We start from the raw sequence: 15,581 nt of genomic DNA on the forward strand, positions 1-15,581 counted from the left end.
AGACCATTAAGTCCATGTGGCTCAAGAGTGTATTTGTCAACACTGGGTCCCCATCCTCCCCAGCCAGCATAGCCAGGGGTCAGGGATGATGGGACTAGTTGTCCAAATGGCATCAGGGGACCCAAGTTTGAAGAACACTGGTCTACAATGTGTAGCCGTGTTTCTCCAAGGTCTCATGAAGACATTTCACTCAGCTGAAAGCGGGGTTGTCAGGGATCGAACTAGGAACTTCCTGCATGCAAAGCTGATGCTTTACCACTAAGCTGCAGTCCTTCCCACTATATCTCATTGACCAGTTGACCAGAGGGAACATCACCCCTTTTTCAGATCCTGAAGGAGAGGCTCCCGGCGGAGAAAAGATTTTTTGGGACCCCCGGGGTGAGTGCAGAGCGGGCTGCTGGTCTCACCCTCCCACCTCTTAATTTTCATAACCGAATCTTCATTAGCATAATTGGCCAGTCTTGCATACGTTGGGATTTTTCCTCGGCAGCGTATTCCGACAACGATGAGTGCGAGAGCAATGTTTAAAATGCGCAGCGCATGGATAGCACACAGGGATAATTAGTGAGGGCAGATGAGGCAGAAGTAAAACGGTTACAATAGAATAGAATGCCATTACCCTTGTGGCTGAAAGGCGTTTGGCGTGAACGAGTTTCTAAGATTAGCCCATCGAAAGGGCTTGGATGATTACTGGGCCAACAAGAGGGTTTATTATTATTATTATTATTATTATTGGTATTGATCCGCTCCTCCAACCAAACAGATAACAGCTAACGGTTTGGATTAAGGTAGGAATGGGGCCCCCTTACGTACTGAAGGGGAGAGCCACCCATCAACCATGACCCTGCTAGAAGGGCAGGCAAAGGAGCCCCACAAAGGCCCTCCACACGAGAGAGGTTTGTAATCGGCACATGGCACATGGCTGGTGAGGGGCATCGGTGATGGGTGTGGCAGCAGGATGTGGCTGATGGGTACCACTGTCCCTCAATATATGCAGGACCTCTATGCCAAGCAGGGTTGCATGGTCAGTGGGTGTGGCTGGGCTAGCCCACACTGCTTCCGTGCTCTTTTAATGCCTGGACTCCCCTCCTGTCGCGTGATAAGCACATGCTCCTGTTCATGTATACGTCTGACCACACTTTGAAATTCATACTTCTCTGAATCTTGCAGGCACGTAATCAAATGTACAAAAATGCATATACTGGGGTGAAGTGTGTAAAAAAAGAAATGTGTATATTTGTGAAAATAGCATTCCAAAATGCATTGTGTTGGGGGGAATCACTTTGCAAACATGCACAAATTCAGCAAAATGCCATACCAAAAATGTATATATTAGGAGAAATTTGCACTAAAATGCTGCTGGGTTTTCACAGGGACATTTGTTTTAACAAGGAGTTTCCAAAATGATGGGGAAATGTAGACAGATGAGCTGCAGGCTGGAAAAAGGAGAGACTGAAAAAATGAGACCGAAACCACAATTGACAGACTGGCCCATCCCTGGCGAGGACAGGCGTCCTCAGCTCACCTGCTCCGATTACAAACCTGAAGCAACAGAAACCTTTGCTTGAAGTTATGAATGAAGGAAATGGGAAGGAGCTGGGGCAGGAATGACATGCCAATTGATAATTAAAGTGATTCCCCCGCCCCTCAAAGGCATGGGCACAAAAACACCCTTAAACCAGATTAATCATGTTGATCAACTTCTTTGACTAGGCTCTGTGCAAATTCTTTGGCTCCAGCAGAACCCAAGAAAACGTGGCAAAAGTGCCAGGCAGAGGCAGACATCAGCACAGACTGCCATGGCCCAGGGGCACCACTGCAGCCAAGGGGTGCGCAGACCTCTCTGGCACTGGAGCTGTGAGCCACTCCTCAAATGAGAACCAATATAGCTCGCAGGACTTACGCAGAGCTGCAAAACCTAAACCTTGCTGGGAAATTTCAGTTTGTGCAATTAAAGTGGATTCAAGGACAATGTTGCCCGAGAGCCACAAATCTATGAAAAGAGAAGAAACAGGCTTGAAGAATGATGGGGAGATGCATTCTGTTTATTATTTACTTGTTGCACCCTGGAGCTCATGGTGGTTTACATGCTCCTCTTCCTCCTTATTTAATCCCCACAGCAACCCCGTGAGGTAGGTCAGGCTCCGTGTGAGTGACTGGCCACCAAGGTGATCTTCGTGGTCAAGAAGAGGTGACGACTTCTTCAGAGGACATGTAAGGGAAGCATGATGTCGCATATGTGATGTCACAGGAAGCCAGGGGGTGGAGCCAAACACCCTCTGAAAATTGAGGGAGCCCAGTCCCTTTAAAAAATACATGAGGGGAACTGCCTTGGCCCATAGGAATCGGTGCCTATGAGGCTAAGGAGGCATTTGAACCCTGGTCTCTCCCAGGTCCTAGTCCGACACACGTCAAATGCAATTTTCAAATGCATTGAAAACTGGGGTGAAGCAATGCAAGCACATCCAAACGGATACAGAATGAATGCTCATTGTTATATAATGTTCCTGCTCCTATACAGTGGTATCTCTGGTTGCGAACGGGATCCGTTCCGGAGGCCTGTTCGCAACCTGAAAAGCCCACAACCTGAAGCGCCGTATCTGTGCAGGTGCGTGTCGCAATTTGGTGCTTGTGCGCATGCACGAAGGGCGAAACCCAGAAGTAACCCTTTCCAGTACTTCTGGGTCACCACGGGACGCAACCTGAAAAAGCGTAACATGAAGCAAACGTAACATGAGGTATGACTGTATTGCTGAATTCCCTCCCAAGGGAGGCCAGACTGGCTCCCTCCTCATTCTCTTTCTGCCTGCCTTCCTTCTTACCTTCCTGTTCAGACAGGCCTTTGGAAACTAAGGTGCAGGCTATGCTGATCATTGAATGGCTGTTGGGACAAACACCATTTTAAATACTGGTTTTAGTTGCATTGTGCTGTGTTTTAATTGATGCTTTTAACTTGTTGGTTTTAGCCTTCTTTATTTTATAACTGATTTTATTTTTTAATGTCACAAGCTGGCTTGTATTCCAGTTTGGGAGAAAGGTGAGACGGAAGTACGTTACTTAAATAAACAGTAAGTAAATAAATTACAACAAATGCTCACTAGAGACCAGAAATGATCTAAATGCTGCATAATCCTTGTGCAAGCAAATCAGGAGGAATGCTCAGTAAATAGGTCAACTGGAGGAGCCCTAAGTCACCTTTAAAACATAGAAGTGCACGCACATGCATGTGTGCACTATAAAGGCCGAAACCTTTTAGCTTGTTCTTGCAGGAAATGTGCTCCAAGCTATTAACAGGGTGGCGGAGACAGGGGAACTTTACTTTTACATTGCAAATCCTCTGGTTCTTTTCTTTCCATGTGAACAGGGGCCATTTATGCCTCAGAAGATGATTTGTTGTTGCCTTTTATTCCGCTCTACCACTCTGCAGAGGAAGCTTGCTGGTTGGCACACTTGGCACAGTGCCCCCCTCCGCAATAGCTGCCAGTGCTCCTTTAGCACTTTTCAGAACAGAAAACAAAAATGGGATGTTCCAGAGCTGCAGCCATGAACAATTTTGCCTGGCTTTCTCAGTTACAGCTGCTCAGAAGCTGCCACTACACAGTCAGGCACGAAAGCACACTCCAATGGGGCTGCATGATGACATCCTTACATTTTTATTATATAGAGAGAAATATTGCAGATCAATGAAGATATGAGACGGATGAGACTATGCGGAAGTGACACAGATATAGTGTAGGCAACACTGCACTAGATGGACCAATAGTCTGACAGTACAAGGCAGATTCAAATGCTTCTATATCTTAAGGGCTGTAGGTTCATGATAGAGCATCTGCTTTACACACAGAAAGTTTGAGGTTCAATCCCCAAATTCTGCAGTTTGAAAAAAGGAAATATCTCTATCTGAGACTCCAGAGAGCCTCTGCCTGTCAGCACAGATAATAGTTGGCTTTCTGAACCAATGGGTTGGCTGAATAAGCTTGTTCACACATTACACCGAACACAGGCACAAGCTGTCTCCACACACGCCTAAGACTTTGTGTGGAAGAGCACATGTGGTTGAGCTGTACTGCTAAACTATAGCGTAGACAATACCCTACTTAGATGTTGCGTGTGAATGCCCACATGCGTGTACAGCTTAACTAATTAATTTACAAAGCCCTGAACAACTTAGGTCCTAGGTAACTTAGGGATCACCTGAACCCTCATATTTCAACTCAGTCACGGAGATCATCTACCAGTGCGTTGCTGGTCATTGCCAGAGTTGGCGAGGCTTATTTGACAACAAAAGGGAACCCAGCCTTTAGTGCTATTGGCCTGGTCCTGTGAAACACTCTGCCAATAGAGATTCAGAAGGCGCCTTCTGCATCAGCTTTCCAACACCTGGTGAAAACTTTTTCTGCGCTGTCAGGCTTACACAGGCAATTAATAATAGTTTCCTGATTTCTGATTTTAACTTTTTATATCTGGTTTATATTGTACGGTTTTAGGTAGCATTGCTGTGAACTGTTTCAATGCTTTCTTTATGAATTAAGGATCTATAAATAGTTTTCTTAACTAACGACTGTGTATACACACTGTATACTCCCTGAATGTAACAGGTGAACCCTCCCAGGATAATGTGACTTTATACCATGGAAAACACCCCAGCTTGGTAGGATTGGAAAGGGACCCCAAGGGTCATCGTCCAACTCTCTGAAAATGCAAGAATCATATCCCTGACAGATGGCCATCCAATCTCTGTTTTAAAATCTGCCATGAAGGAGAGTCCGCCACCTTCTGTGGGAGCCCATTCCACTCTCAAACTGCTCTTCCCATCCAAAAGTCACCTCTCATCATATATATATGTGCCAATAGCAAACTATCAATCAAGTTGATTAGTGAAATGCAGTTCAGGATTAAAGGGCCCATCCCTGCCAGTCAAGGAAGGCCAATCATAACTGCTGTCATTTGGAAACAAAATAATAAGAATCAGCCGGGATCCTATGATACCTGTCCCGAGGCAGGGGAGAGAAAAAAAGATTCATGCATTTAAAAAGCTATGCTGTTGTACAGGCAGCCAACAGCGCCCCTGGAGTTGTGAACAAAACAAGCTGTACCTTACCTGGCCTCCGCTCAGAGTGGCCCACGCTGCCGTATCCTGCCTGCCCCAAATAGCACGGGTAACAGTTTCTCCAGAGGTAGCGGTAGTGCAGGGCGGTAGCTTGGGGGATGCTGTGCAAAACAGCTGCACAGCAGAATAGCAGTATCCAAAACTCTGCCGGCTGCTTGTGTCCCATAGCACAAAACCTAATCCGATTTTAATTAATTAATTTTTTTAAAAAAGTGCAGGGGTGGTGGTGGAGAGGTTTAAGAAAAGCCAGACCCCAGCGCAGCAGAAGGAAAACGGTTAAGCTGCAAGGTTTCCATGTGCATGCATGGGAAATGCTTTTAAAAGAGAGAGAGAGAGAGAGAGTTGCAGAGCAAATCCCTCTCCTCTCTGCTCAAACGTTGCTATTGTTTGCAGCTTGGAGACAAATTCCTTCGGTGAGGATGCCCTGATGTACACACCATGTCCCTGTGAAACAGCCACCCGCTTGCTTACAAGCACACATGTCGTTGGGGAGGAGGCTTTTCAGAGCAACCCTCCCACACGGACTCCTCTATAAAAAAAAGTGAATGTTCTCAACTTTCGATCCGCCCCCTGCAGGTAAAAAAGACCAAACCCACAGTGGCTTTTCTGCCCCCTTCTTCTCTCTCACAACACAAATTATCTTTCTCTCCCCTGTTCTATCCAGGCTACTCTAAGAAAAGAAAAGAAAAAAGTGTGACACTGCATCACACACACACACACAAAATTATGCCTGAGAAGCAAAGGAATTCTGGCTGATGGGCTCTGGGGCATTATTGAGTTCCTGGCTTGGGGCCAATCTGGATTCTAAAATTGGCCATGTAAACAAGAAAAGAAACCAGGAGAGTCAGGGGGGAAAGGGGAGGGCGGTCTTTAAATCAACACCACATTTTGGAAAGTCCTGCTTAGAATCAGTGAAATATTCCAAAGTGTTCTCTCTCTCTCTCTCTCTCTCCAACACACACACGCACACACACACACATACTCTGGGAAGGAGTTTTGCTTTTTGAGACAATGAAATATTCCCCAACTGAATATTTCAAAACCAAATGGGAGAAAGTCACACCAAATAGCAAGGGTTGTATTAGTCCTATGCAAAGAAGACCCATTGAAAATAATGGACACGACAAACAGGCTCACCACTGTGACTAAGGCTGGCTACAACCCATTCTTATCAGGTTAGCCCTACTCAGGGTAGACCCATTGAAATCAATGTATCTAGCCATGTCCAATATTGTCCATTGATCCACTCTGGGGGGGACTAACATTAGATGCAACCTATTATTATTGTTCTCTTTTTTCTGGACAAATTGGTCTGCATATTTTAATCACACTTTATATAAAATAAGACTTGTACACCATTTGGAGGTTTGTTTGATGTGTGTTTTTTTAGGTTTGTACATTTTCTAAATAAATAAATGCCCACCCATAAATAAATGCAATCAGTAATGACACAAGGATTAAAACAGTAATATGAAATTGAAAAACTTGAAACTACAACTCAGCAACACACACAGACAGACACAGAGAGAAAAAGAGTGTCAGAAAAAAAATAACTCAGTCAGACTCATCGCCCAGCTAATCTGCATAATGACCAGAAGACCAAGTGGAGGGGGAAAGATAGATTTTCAGGTATGTCTGAAAAGCTAGCAACGTAGAGATTTGAGATTTGACATGGGTCTGATGGAAGGGAATCCCACAGCCCTAGAATCCTCGTGGCCCACCCACCCAATCAACCTATGGGAAGAGCCTTTGAAGCAAATCTTAAATTGTGGGCAGGGATGTTGTGGGGGCAAGCAGATCAATAAGTAGCTTGGGGTTTCAAATGCAAAATGCAACACTTTCAACTGAGCTTGGAAACCCAAAGGTTTGGGAGTGTAGCCTATTAGGATTTAAAATAAAATAAAAATATGGACTAATAAATATCCCATTTCATTTGCAGCCTTATAAACACAGTCTTGGGTGATTTTATATATTTTTTCCATATTTTCTCAAAGTTGCATAGTTAAATTTAGGGACTTGGAATGTAAAGACTCTTTGTTGACTGGTATTGAATTGGTATTCCTTGGGATACAAAAGGCATTGTGTATACAGGGTGCAAATATCATTTATCCGGCGCAGTATTTGACAGACTGGGCCACTTCAAAGCCTGTTCATGGGAGACATTGAGTTGTATCCAGTGCAAGTCTTACTCACAGTAGACCCATTCAGTAACTTAAGACCTATGACTAATTTAGGCTTATTAGTTTCAATAGGTCTGTTTTGAGTAGGATTCAGCAGGATACAACCCACATAAGCAGAGCCTGCTGGATCATGCCAATGGCCAACATCCTGTTCTCATAGTGGCCAACTGGATGCCTTTGGGAACCCCACAAACAGGACTTGAGCACAACAGCACTCTCCCTTCCTGTGGTTTCCAGAAACTGGTCCTTGGAGGCACCCTGCCTCTGACAGTGGAAAGAGAACATAGACATCCCAGCTAGTAGCCATTGGAAGCCTTATCCGCCATGAATTTGTCAACCTTCTGAAGATCTCCAAGTTGGTTGCCATCACGGCATCTTGTGGGAGTGAGTTCCGTGGTCTAACTATGAGCTGCATGAAGAAGTCCTTTCTTCTATCTGCCCTGGATCTCCCAACCTTCAGAGCCATTGGCTGTCCACAAGTCCTAGTGCTAGCGAGGATTCCCTGCTGGCTCCTCAAAAGCTCTTTTCATCTTACCTTGACAACAAGAACTGGCCTGCCCCACTAAGACCCAACTATCTGCACTAATCCATGCGTGAACAGCAATCCACACATATTTCTGAACAGGGGTGGGCGGTGGGGGCACTCAGTGAGTCATCCAGCTTCACAGCCTTGAATCGTACGCATCTGACCACATGCTCACTCATGGTTGGGTGAGGCCGTGCGGAAAGGGTACGCTGCCAAGACGAGCGGCTTTTGTGTGCTCCGTGCACACACTCGGCTAAGCACACCCACTGCTCCGCGCATGTTATGCAGGAAGGAATCTGTCAAACCTTTCAGGGCGTGACTGCCTGCGTCACACCCACCCAACGTTATTTGGATGGGCACCCTGGTGCAAGCCGGCAAAGAACAGAGGGTTCTCTTGGGAAATATGAAGCCATGCAGCAACCTGCCTCTGGAATGAACGTGGCAACAGAACAGTGAACACACAGAACTTTTTTGAATAACGTAAAGGCAGAACTTGCTCTTGGAACAATTATATACAGTGGTACCTCAGGTTACAGACACTTCAGGTTACAGACACTTCAGGTTACAGACTCCGCTAACCCAGAAATAGTACCTCAGGTTAAGAACTTTGCTTCAGAATGAGAACAGAAATTGCTCAGCAGCAGCAGGAGGCCCCATTAGCTAAAGTGGTACCTCAAGGTTAAGAACAGTTTCAGGTTAAGAATGGACCTCCAGAACAAATTAAGTTCTTAACCCGAGGTACCACTGTATATATAAAATAGTTACACTTCCAGGTAACAGCCTGAAGCAGAGACGCCTACATGGATTTGACTGCACAAATTAATCAGCCCTGGGCTTCTTCCAGATACTTGCACAATTCCTTCCTTTTCTGTCTGCATTGATTTAATTTACCCAAAACACTACTAGGCATGATTCTGAAGATCGGGGTGGGGAACCTCCAGCCCAGGGGCAAAAGGTGGCCTTGCATGCTCCTTGTTAAATTCTCAGGTAATAGAAGACAAGGTTACTCACTTCATAGGCTCAGAACAAGAGGCTGTTTCTTGGAGAACACAGCAGCATCCATTGCCTTGCATCGATCTGCACAGTAGTGTTACAGGTGCCACACAACACTCGTTTTTAATTTGTAAGAAATTGGTATTTTATTCCTCGGGGGCACAATGGGTCAGTAGGTGGTTTGAGCCCACCCAGGTCAGAATTCCTGCATTGCAGGGGGTTGGACTAGATGAGCTTTGGGGTCCCTTCCAACTCTACAATTGTTTGGTTCTGTAATTCTAATCTGGTAGCACCTTCGCTGGAATTCCCTGTACCCTTTTCCCTGTGCTTCAGGCGCTTTCCCCTGTGCCCTTCTTGGCGTCTGCTGTGAACTGTTTTTGTTTAGACAAGCCGACCCAGACATGCAGAATGCTTGATCTGTTTTTAGTTTATTGCTGATTTTATCATCTGAATGTTTCAAAAGAGTTGTCTTTACTGCTCTTGCTGGTAATTTTATTGTTTTCCTCTCTTTGTAAACTACTTTCTTTTTTTTAACCATCAAGCTGTGCATGAATTTTATGAAATAATTTCATACTTATTAAGTAAGTAAATAAAGACTGCGTAGGAAAAAGGAGGGAGATGCAAGGACAAGCCAAAAGGTGGCAGCTTAGTTTCAGTCCATAACAACTGGAGACAATATTTAACCTAGTCTCAAGCCATGACTATGGCGCTGTGGGTTAAACCACAGAGCCTAAGACTTGACGATCGGAAGGTCAGCGGTTCGAATCCCCGCAATGGGGTGAGCTCCCATTGCTCAGTCCCTGCTCCTGCCAACCTAGCAGTTCGAAAGCATGTCAAAGTGCAAGTAGATAAATAAGTACCGCTCCAGCGGAAGGTAAACGGCGTTTCCGTGCGCTGCTCTGGTTCGCCAGATGTAGCTTAGTCATGCTGGCCACATGACCGGGAAGCTGTATGCCGGCTCCCTCGGCCAATAAAGCGAGATGAGCGCCGCAACCCCAGAGTCGGTCGCGACTGGACCTAACGGTCAGGGTCCCTTTACCTTTACCAAGCCATGACTATACCTCTCTCTAACAGGTTGTTGAGACTGCCCAGGCCAATGCAACCCTCCCTAGGCCACACATCTCATTGGCCCTGTACAAAGATAAGAAGCATGACTTCTGCCCCACCCACTTTGGCCCCTGTCCCCACCCACCACCAACATGCAGCCCCTAATAGCTTGCCAGTGAAATAATGTGGTCCTCAGGACAGAAAAGTTTCCCTGTCCCTGTTATAAATGCAGGCTATAAAACAACTGCCCTCCGCACATGGGTTTGCATCTCATGCAAAGATTATTTGCATTCATCGCTCCACCCGCTTTTTCCTCTGGCCCTGCCCACCACTCGACCGTGGTCCCCAGAAGGTAGCCCGGAATGAAATGTGGCCCTCAGGGTAGAAAAAATTGCACATTCTTGGTTTGGTTAAAAATTAAAAAACTTAAAAGCAGGGATAAGGAATAGGCTGGCTCCTTGAGCTTTCTTAATGACATTGCAATGGTCAGGATATTTTAAATCAAGACACTGCTTATTCATATGAGAAGGCCCTTAAACCTTGCTAAGAATCTTAAAACATCCCTCTCCCTGCCCCATATGCTCCTGCCCCCCAACGCAGCAATCTCTTTGGATGGAGCCAGATTTCCTTAGGCATTTTTTATTTTCATTCTTTTTTCACCATGAATTCTTTCCTCGGGAGCTTGAGCCAGAGCTGGGAACCCAGCAAGTATCCTCGCTGCACTTTCTTGCGTGTTCTTGCGAGAACAATTAAATGCAAATGTTACTCTGCTGAGACATATACTCTCCCTCTTCCCCCCCCCCCCCGCCTCTGCCCATTAATCAGTCACAGAAGCTCTCTTTGGCGGCTGAAGAAATCGAAACCCACCCACATGCCCGAGCGGCAGATACACAAGCAAACCTTCCGTGGTTTTTTTTTATTAATACAACCTGTTGAAAGACAAGATTATCGGGCAAATTGCTCTGTTATGATGGCGGGGGCGATGGTTTTCCCAGTCCTTTCAGTGCTGGTGACGGAGACGATGGGGTAAAGGAATGGGGAAGCGGGAAGCATGGATAAAGATCAAGGCAAAGCTCCGTCCCCCTTAGCTGGGCTCAGTTCTCTATGAAGAGGAGAGGTTTAGCCTCATTGACTCCTTGAAGTCCATTCATGGGTGGGCAGGCCTTCCCTGTGGAAGTTGTTACCTGAGCATCTGAAGGCTTTTACAAAAGCATCAATGCTTTTATTCACACAGTGAGCTAGAGACGAACCATTCCTGTGTGGCAGGAAAAGGATGCCTATGGTACGGTCAGTTTATTTCCCTGCAACTCATTTTCATTCATTGTTCCAATCCAGCCCATTTCCACAATGAGGGCATTTAAAACACACACACACACACACACACACACACATGCAAGTGCACATTTAAATATGTAAAGAGAGAGAGTTGCTCTTGCACTAGCGTTCCGCTTGCAGGCTTCCCCTTTGAATGTATTTCATAGAATCATAGAACTGAAGAATTGGAAGGGACACCCAAGCGCCATCTAGTCCAACCCTCTGAAATGCCACGGTGAGAACAGAGTGCTGGACCAGGTGGGCCTTTGGCCTGATCCAGCATGTATTGGTGAAAACGATATACCAAAAAGAAAAGAAAAATGCATTACATTGGGGAAAACTGCATTGCAAAAAAAATCTGTAGATTAGGTTGCATTGCATAGAAAAATGTGCGCTATTAGAAGGCATCCACACCTCATTGCTCATGGGGAACTTTAAAAAAAGAAGATTGTAAACTGATGTGGAAATGTGGAGAACTGGTCAAGTAAGAGACCAAGAAAACCCGAAATGGACAGGTAACCCCTGTCACAACAGGCAGTGCCTGAGTCCAGGTGTATTGCGAAAGAATTAAAATTAGGGTTGTGCACCAGATCCTGGGTTGACCTGGGATTCAGCAGGATTGGATTGACTTCCGGAGGCGGCGCCAACGGCAATGGCGGTCTCCTTCTAGTTTGGAGAGGGAAGCTCTGCGGAAATTGGGTCTGTCCACTACGGCGAAGCGGAGACCCTCGCGAAAATCACAGGCAGGAGAAGCCTGTGACCGTGGGACTCGGCGGGCACCTTTAGCACCCCCCGGATTAGCGAAGGGACCCCGCAAGGGGTTCCGGAGCACAACGGGAGTTGGCGCGGTGCTGAGAGTCGATCGCTCTTTCCGTGGGGTGAAGCCGCACAGCTGTTGCCGGAGAGCGCTGACCTTTTTCCTGTGACAATTCGGCTGCTAAACAACTACCCGTGAGTAGGTGAAGCTTAAGAAATTGGGACTAAAAGGAGAAAAAAGGAATTAATTTGGCACTGAAGCGGGAAGGTGTAAACAGGAAGTCCGCCTTCCATTTCTGTACACAGATCAAAGCAAAGACTTTTTTAAGCTAAGACCTGGAGAGCGGTGTTTTAAAAGTTCTAAATCCGAACATCAAAGTAAAGAACTCCCCCACCCCCAGGCTGCAGGAGGGGGGGGAAGAGGGAAAAGTGACTTTCTTACTTACAAAGGGGGGGGAGAGAGACCATCATCTAACTCCTGGGAACGGACTGCCAAGTTCATTTGAATTGTTGTATTGAGAGTTGCACTACTTATAGACAATGTAATTTTTTAAAGGCGAACTCTGCAAAGGAGATACTTGTTAAAGGTCTTCTCTGGATTTGAAACTGTTGCTTGTTTTTCTTGAAGGGGACTTTGGAAAGTTGGAAAAGACTCTTTATTGTAACTTGAATGACTGCTACAGTGTCCCCCTAGAGGAATTTTGAAACTGCACACCCAGCTGGGGGATTTTTCCATTCTTAACTCTGGGGATTTTCCAGGGTAGGATTTGACCGTGGGACCGACCTTGATTGTGGACCACCGGTATGAAATTTACGGCATGTAATGCCTTGAGAGAGAATATTATGAAAATGATATATAGGTGGTACATGACACCAGTCAAGCTTGCAAAAATATATCATCTGCCCGATAATAAATGTTGGAAATGTAAAGAGAATGAAGGTACATTCTTTCACCTTTGGTGGACGTGCCCAAAGATTAAGGCTTTCTGGGAGATGATCTATAATGAAATGAAAAAGGTATTTAAATATACCTTTCTGAAGAAGCCAGAGGCCTTTCTCCTGGGCATAGTCAGCCAATTGGTGCCAAAGAAGGATAGAACGTTCTTTATGTATGCAACAACAGCAGCAAGAATACTTATTGCAAAGTATTGGAAGACACAAGATCTACCCACCCTGGAAGAGTGGCAGATGAAAGTGATGGACTTTATGGAATTGGCGGAAATGACTGGCAGAATCCGAGACCTGGGAGAAGAGTTGGTGGAAGAAGATTGGAAGAAATTTAAAGATTATCTGCAGAAACATTGTAAAATTAGTGAATGTTAAAATGATGTTGGATTGGAAATAAGTGGTACTAGCAACGAAGTTAATAAGAATATGCAAAAATGAATTGATAATGGATGAAAATATAGAGTTATAAAATGTTAAGATATAGAGTTAAGATAAATGAAAGAGGGTAAGGATTTGCTGATTTGATTATTTAAATGGGAATACAAGAAGGGGAGGTGTGAGGAGGTCAAAGAAACAAGCAAATAAGTTTTAAGTTATGAAAAATGGAATTGTTTTTAATTTTTCTTATTTTTTCTTTGCTTTTGTATGTTGTATCTTTATTTTTCTTTTTTCTTTTGTTATGTGTTCTTGTATTTATGTTTTTGTAAAACTTCAATAAATATTTCTTTAAAAAAAAAAACAGCAGGATTGGATTGAGGCAGCCTCTGTTCAGACCTACCTGGAACAATCCAGGGTGCTCAAAAGGGGGCAGGTTTGGCAGTGAGAAGGAGGGGAGGAGAAGGAGATGTCCAGGCAGCCTGTGTGCATGTTCTACTCCCCTCCCACCATGTTTAATCAGGGTTAAAAACCCAAATTAAATACTTTGCTGGGAGAAAAGCAATGACAAACCTAGACAGCATCTTAAAAAGCAGAGACATCACCTTGCCAACAAAGGTCCATATAGTTAAAGCTATGGTCTTCCCAGTAGTGATGTATGGAAGTGAGAGCTGGACCATAAAGAAGGCTGACCGCCAAAAAATTGATGCTTTTGAATTATGGTGCTGGAGGAGACTCCTGAGAGTCCCATGGACTGCAAGAAGATCAAACCGATCCATTCTTAAGGAAATCAGCCCTGAGTGCTCACTGGAAGGACAGATTGTGAAGCTGAGGCTCCAATACTTTGGCCACCTCAGGAGAAGAGAAGACTCCCTGGAAAAGACCCTGATGTTGGGAAAGATGGAGGGCACAAGGAGAAGAGGACGAGATGGTTGGACAGTGTTCTCGAAGCTACGAACATGAGTTTGACCAAACTGCGGGAGGCAGTGTTCTCTGGTCCATGGGGTGACGAAGAGTCTGACACAACTAAATGACTAAACAACAACAACAAATACTTTGCACCCAGTTCAGGCTGGACTGAGATTGCTCCAAAACTCTGGATGAAGCCCCAAATCCAATCAGGGGACCTGCACACAATCCTAATTAAAACGGCATTTTCAGCGTTGACACCCATAGCAAAAGAATAGGCAGCCCTATCACAACCAAGGTAAGGGCTAAAGGGCTTTGTAATGGGAGCGGGGGGCCCTGGCAAGTGCCCCCTCAAACCTGGAGCCAGCCCCCCCAGTCGGTGTTTTGGGGGCACAGGCAGCTGAGGGGTACTCTGTGTCCCCAACGATTCCCCCCCTTTCCTTTTTAGCAGCAAAGCTCATAAAAGCATAAATTGCTTTTCTGGAATGCTTTGTCGCATTGTGCCGCCGAGGAAAGGAAAGCTTCTCTTTCAGAATCACAGACATTTCCGCGGTATCGAATTGGCTGCGGAAAAATTCCAAATTAAAACGTGCGGTTTTGGAGCGCAATGAATACCATTTTGAAATGGTACACTGGGCTGGCCTGTGCCAGGAGCCAGAGAACACTTTTATGCTCAAGAAATAAACCCACCCTCGAGTCATTTTTAGCAAGGCTGAATCAAATGAGAACCAAATTCTTAAGTACCCGTGGCCTCTGCCTTCTGAATCGCAAAGCTAACTGATTGCCACATCGAACCTGCTTCTGATTCATAACAATATTTCCCCAAGCCAAAGTGATTTCCTAGAAGACACAGAACTGTTTCAGAAAAAAAGGAGCAAATTGTACAGTCAGCAGACAGTTTTTTTCTCCATGGGCAGTTTGACAAGCTCATCATCCCTTCTTCCTTCCACTGTCTCCCAGCTGGAAGCACAAATAGACTTCACTGGGAAGTTTTGTGCCTGATATGATACAAGGGGATGTGATGGTTTTCTTGCTAGTGTTGAATCTGAGTTCACTTGTTTTGGGAAAGGGGGCATAGCTCAGTGGTTGGAGGATATGCTTTGAATGCAGAAGGTCCCAAGGTCCTTTTGGGAATTATAGAGACAGAACTACCCAAACTGTATAGAAATTTATTCATCTATGTGACTACAGCGGTAAGAATGTTTCCTGCCCAAAAATGGAAAGAAGAAGAAGAAGTCCCAGCAAAAGAAGAATGGGTACAAAAAAATTATGGAATATGCAGAAATGGCAAAACTGACCGGAAAAAATAAGAAATCAAGATAAACTTTTTTAAATAAAAGAATGTAAATTGAATATTTACAAATAAACTGTAAACAGAGAAGAACATTGAGAGGATTATTGCAATAACCTGCAGTTTTATAAG

The 15,581-nt window shown here is 45.0% G+C and overlaps 1 protein-coding gene and 1 long non-coding RNA gene across 6 annotated transcripts in view; one reads left to right on the plus strand and one right to left on the minus strand.

The window, feature by feature from the left end:
- MEGF6 (multiple EGF like domains 6) overlaps window positions 1–15,581 on the minus strand; it is a 206,646-nt gene that overhangs the window by 87,878 nt on the left and 103,187 nt on the right. The window contains exon 1 of one of the 5 annotated variants that reach the window (XM_083628417.1): window positions 5,102–5,606. The exons of the other annotated variants lie outside the window; for them this stretch is intronic. Coding sequence (XP_083484543.1) covers window positions 5,102–5,276 — 175 coding nt within the window. The 5' untranslated portion in view covers window positions 5,277–5,606. Of the gene's footprint in view, window positions 1–5,101; window positions 5,607–15,581 lie in introns of those variants that run through there. 5 annotated transcript variants of the gene reach the window in all.
- The window catches only part of LOC310769585, a 276,754-nt gene that overhangs the window by 12,924 nt on the left and 248,249 nt on the right, over window positions 1–15,581 (plus strand). The gene's annotated exons all lie outside the window — the stretch shown is intronic.

This window comes from Podarcis filfolensis (assembly GCF_964270895.1).
Source record: "Podarcis filfolensis genome assembly, chromosome: 8".
Lineage (NCBI taxonomy): Eukaryota > Metazoa > Chordata > Lepidosauria > Squamata > Lacertidae > Podarcis > Podarcis filfolensis.